The 4,932-nt window shown below is 50.9% G+C and overlaps 1 protein-coding gene across 1 annotated transcript; it reads right to left on the bottom strand.

Annotated features, from left to right (window-relative positions):
- On the bottom strand, positions 1 to 2,879 carry LOC119279166 (ankyrin repeat-containing protein At5g02620-like). The gene is made up of 3 exons (XM_037560523.1): positions 2,198 to 2,879; positions 1,101 to 1,627; positions 1 to 847 (listed from the first exon to the last, which is right to left on the bottom strand). Exons 1-3 carry the CDS (start codon positions 2,877 to 2,879, stop codon positions 152 to 154), a joined length of 1,905 nt encoding a protein of 634 aa, XP_037416420.1. The 3' UTR covers positions 1 to 151.
- Positions 2,880 to 4,932: the final 2,053 nt, after the last annotated feature.

Here is a 4,932-nt window from a genome sequence, read left to right as displayed (position 1 = left end):
TAACATTTGTAACCATGATCTCTCAAAATTCTTCTGTACAAAAGGAAATGTTAACTCACACACAAATATGCTTAATCATAAGTACAAAAATGTTAGCAATTAAGAAGACTCATGTTTAAAATAGTAGTACTGCATGATGATCTGAGCCATTCTACCTAGGCAGACGACCAGCAACACTAATTGATACAAGTACTATTGTATTCACAATGATGAACACAATCACATTAAAAGCATAATATACAACAAAGGGGAACTGTCGACTTATGCGTCTTTTGGAACGCCGTAGATGTTCAGAACAACCGCCAACCAAAAACCGCACAACACCTAGAAACGATCCGGGCGTTGCAAAGCTTGCAAGCAGTGTCATCAAGATGTACAACCCACCGTACATCAGCTGGGACAATGCAATCTTCATGGGGTTCTTGTCGCTCACCACGGCGGCTATAGCCATGAAGAAGGCTAGCATCATGCTATTCAGTGCCACCCAAAGGAAATGCATTGACACAATGAAGCCTATCCAGGAGCGATTTGTCCGTGAAGCTCTCCCATAGATCAGCAGTATTGTTGCAACCACAGATGTGGTCACGGCAATGGTGTCCAACACCAAGAAGGCGTTGTAGAAACGATCCCCGTCAAGATTTGCCTTTCCATCAGATCCGTATGATCCAGGCACATTGAACGCTGCAGAGAAGGCGATTGTTGCCACGAGTGTGGAGACAATCGCAAGATTTTTCGATGTCGTCTCTCGCCATTTCATGATATCCTGACCCTTCCATTTCTCTATATGGTCTTGCCTCTCTGGCCTGAACCGTGCTCCAGAAATATACAGTTTCACCACTAGCTTTATCTGCATATTCATAAAAAAAACATTATATATATGAACTCCATGTGTATTTGTCTCTTGTTTTCATAGTACCATGCATTATAGCAAACCAATTACTGAAACAAATACAAAAATAAGCATCTATTTAACCATAGAATAGATTCCTCCCTCGGCCTCTGCATCAAAGTTTACTATTTATACTAGATGCATCCTAATATCTTGTGGGAAAATACTTGCAAGATATCTCATAAACATCGGAAATGAAGAGGGTAATTACCATTGAGTAGAAACCAGTCGAATCCTCTATGAGATCAGATGGTGTCCGGCCAGCATTGTTCATCATGTGGGTATGCACCTTCTTACATGACAACAGCTTGGAGATAACCTTGTGCTCCCCTGCTGCCACAGCCAAATGCAGCGGCGTGTTCCCTTCTTTGTCTTGCATGTTCAGAAGATGTTCCAGCATCTTGCTTTTGATAACATAGGACACAACGGAAGAGCGGCCCTTCATGGCTGCAACATGAACAAAGCTTCTGCCCCGCTTGTCACGAATGTCGGCGCAAGAAGGGTATAGTTCCAGCAGCAGGCGGACGGCGGCCACATGGCCCATCTTTGCTGCAGCATGCAGAGCTGAGAAGCCGTCACTGTCCTGCAGATATGCGGTGCTGGGCGGTGAATGTGCTAAGAGAGCTTCGATGATCGAGCGGTCACCGTCGGATGCCGCAAAATGCAGTGGGCTGCTCTTGTTTGTGTCAAGGTTGCTGGTGAGTGCCGGCCTCCATTGCAAGAGCAAGTCAACCATTTCTGCAGATGAAATGATGGTTTGTTATGTTTGGTATGCTTGGAAAATTGCTGAATTGTTGTCAGCGGGTAGGGGATATCGGATGATGTATCTTAGGAATATAGAAATTCAGTTCAAAACTTGAAGGAACTGTAATAACACTAAATTCAAAGAGGTTGTTTAGACTTTTGAGAGGCGTTCCGATTCCATGACTGCCTGAAAGAAAATTCCCCGCAAAGAAAAAGAAAGAAAATTCACAGGATGGGAGAAGTTGGACACGTTTAGGATGGGCGAATGGGTTGCGTTATCTTGTGCACAGATGGAGCAGTTTCATTGGCACGGTTTGCCGAATTAGTTTTTAAACAAACATAAGTTGATCTGCAAGGCACCACAAATTTTAAATTTAAAGTTGACTTTGTATGTGCACACATGTCACAACTCCATATGCGTCACGCCCAAAATGGTCAACGCCATATGGTTAACTGTACGAATTGGCATCAACGCAACGTGTTTCCCTCCTCCATTTCGACCACAGATGTCGACACGAAGCATGGATTTTTGTGGTGCAATTGAAAAGAACGAAGAAAACAAACCTGAACTTTGGAGAACGGCGGCGTGCAAGGCATTCTGCGAGTTGGGTCCGTCGGCCGACGCGTCGCCGTGCGAGGCGATGGCTCTGACGGCGTCCACGGACCCGCTCATCGCCGCCAGGTACAGAGCCGACACGCCAGCGCCGTCCGCCTCCGCGGCGAGCTCCGGCGCCAGCTTCATGAGCCTCTCCACCGCCTCGCGGTGGCCGTGCCTCGCGGCCAGGTGCAGCGCCGTGTCCCCGGCGTCGTTCCTGCCGCGGAGGATCCCGCGGAGCGCGTCCTCCTCCACGCTGGCCCGGGCCAGCCGGACGACGGCCTCCGCGGCGTCCGCGTGGCCGGCCCTCGCCGCGCTGTGCAGCGGCGTGTCCAGCGCCCGGTTCACGGAGGAGAGGAGGGAGACGTCGTGGTAGCACAGCTCGGCAATGAGCCCCCCGTGGCCCTGCCCGGCGGCGATGTGCAGCAGCGTGTTCCCCTCTCCGGTGACCTCCTGGGTCGTACATGGTCGCCCATGGTGATCAACCGCGATACCTTTTGAGTGCGCTGCCGCCGGAGCGTCGCCGCTTCTTCCCGCCAGGAGGCCGGCGACCTCCTGCGTGCGCCCCTCGAACGCCGCGACGTAGAGCCGGGAGCACATGAAGGAGCTTCCATCATCCTTGAAGTCACCGGCTGCTTGTCTGAGTTCCATAAGTCGTCGTCTTTTTGTTGAAGTTGGACATTAATTCTGGTTTGGGGTTTATATTCATGGAGGAAATGGGTCATGCTTCACAAGGAGTGGGTCAGAGGAATCCTCTCCGTCCATACCAATACCATTCATTTGACATGTCTAGTATAGCATATCCTCTCCGTTTTTTTTTGAAAGTGCATATCCTCTCCGTTGAATGGGGTTTACAGGTGGTACTCGAGAGGCCGGCATTGTCAAAGATAACACGCTACACGGTGCTCTCTCGTGCTATACTAGTCATTCCAAATAAATAAATTGATTCCCCGTCTTTCGTAGCTTGTGAGGACAAACAACTGCATTTTTGTTAGGGTGGAACGCTGGTCCATTCAATCCAAAGTGAGTGTGGCAAATACATATACCAATAATCCTGCCCCCTCCCCCTGTCGACCTCTAATTTGACAACAGGCTAATTACGTAAAAATGTTCGTAACTCTTTCATGGATGGTAGCATTGCTACATATACTCAGGGGGTATTTAAAAGCGACAAGCGACGCCCCAAATCAAGCATGACAGGAGATTTGATGAGATCGTGTGCTTTCGCCATTGTGCACTCCCTTCTTGTGTTCCGGCTGAACATCATCAAATTCTTCGGACATGGTAAAGCTAACCACCTAAACGTCCATGGACGCGCGTGGGCACGTCCGCGGATAGTGACCGTACACCCCTCCGCTTCCGCAACCGTGTACCTCATATCCCCCTCTCAAACCATGCTATCCATGCAACCCGAGAGAAACTATGCAGATCAACAGACGAAACATATCATCAAAAGAGTTATAGATCACAGTTCACACAGATGTAGCATCACAGTTCATCGGAGCAAACGAGGCAGTTCATTGGACCAAACAGACTTAGATTCAAACTAAAAGTTAAGTAAATACTAATTAAAAGAAGACGAATAGGGCATCGGAAATCACCAATTCCTCGTAGTCCCCTTCCCCTTGCGGTCACCGGTGCGGTTGTAGCCCTCTGTGTAGGCGGCGGCGGGAGGGGTATCAACGGAGTCGTGGGATGAGGAGGAGATGAAGCCGACCATCCGACAAACGATGCATGCATGCTGCTTCGCCAGTCGGGCAACTTTCGCTTCCGTAGCTGCCTTCTCCGCCTCTTTACGCTCCGCTTGCTCGATGCCGAGCCGAAGTGCGATAGTGTTCTTGCAGCAGAGGGCCACTAAGAGGAGATGGTCCTCCGGATCGACCGGCGCTGCGACACGGGTCTGGTGGGGGAAAATTGCCTTCATCGCTACCGCCCTCTCCCTTACCATCTGCCTACATGGTGTGCGGTACGCGGATCCATTTCGGGCGCCCGCATCCGCGGAGCTGGTGTGGCGGGAACGAGGACACATCGGTGACCGGTAGGCGCACAAAGAGGAGTGGTTGCAAAGGGTCGCGGAGGGGGGGGGGGGTGGCGGCGGCTCTACATCGGCGCTAACGCATGAAGCATGTGGGGCGCTATGAACCGACACAACATTCACACCGTGTTGCCGCGTAACATGATTGCACGGAGGAGGAGCTGCCTCTGTCCAGCCGCGACCGCTACATCACGACGCGGAGGGCGAGTTCCTCGTCGTCCTCCTCGTGTTGCAACGACTCCCAATCGATGTGGTTGCCGTCCTCAGATTCTACGCAGGACGCCTCGCTGTTGGAGGCGACATTGATGGGACGGGAAGGGGAGGGGATGAGACGTAGAAGAGGAAGAGAAGAGCGGAGTGGAGAGTTCGAGATTGAGTTGACCGGAGCCTAGGGTTGGACCGGGCGGTGTATATGTAGGGATAGGGTGGGCCTGCCCGACATGGCAGACGCGCCCGAGCCTCCCATATCCGCCCCATGTATGGGCTAGATATGGGACGTGCCAGACAACCCAAACGTTTAGGGACGTTGTGAAGTGTCCGGTTGGGTCCCAAAATAATGATCGATCATTGACTGGGCTGTTAGCCTGAATGTGTGAAAAGTCAATATGAGTAGTCCGACTGTAGATGCTCTTATAAAAAACTAAAACAACGGCAGAGCACAAGTCAAGC

Source organism: Triticum dicoccoides, chromosome 3B (genome assembly GCF_002162155.2).
Source record: "Triticum dicoccoides isolate Atlit2015 ecotype Zavitan chromosome 3B, WEW_v2.0, whole genome shotgun sequence".
Classification (NCBI taxonomy): Eukaryota; Viridiplantae; Streptophyta; class Magnoliopsida; order Poales; family Poaceae; genus Triticum; species Triticum dicoccoides.
This window is presented reverse-complemented; position numbering and strand designations above follow the sequence as displayed.

What these genes read in the sequence shown, in the direction of transcription:
- LOC119279166 (XM_037560523.1), bottom strand. Translation starts at nt 2,879, where the DNA reads ATGGAACTCAGACAAGCAGCCGGTGACTTCAAGGATGATGGAAGCTCC. An exon ending in CGCCGTTCTCCAAAGTTCAG is followed by an intron (nt 1,628 to 2,197) that starts GTTTGTTTTCTT and finishes TTTCATCTGCAG; the next exon opens with AAATGGTTGACTTGCTCTTG. An exon ending in CGACTGGTTTCTACTCAATG is followed by an intron (nt 848 to 1,100) that starts GTAATTACCCTC and finishes ATGAATATGCAG; the next exon opens with ATAAAGCTAGTGGTGAAACT.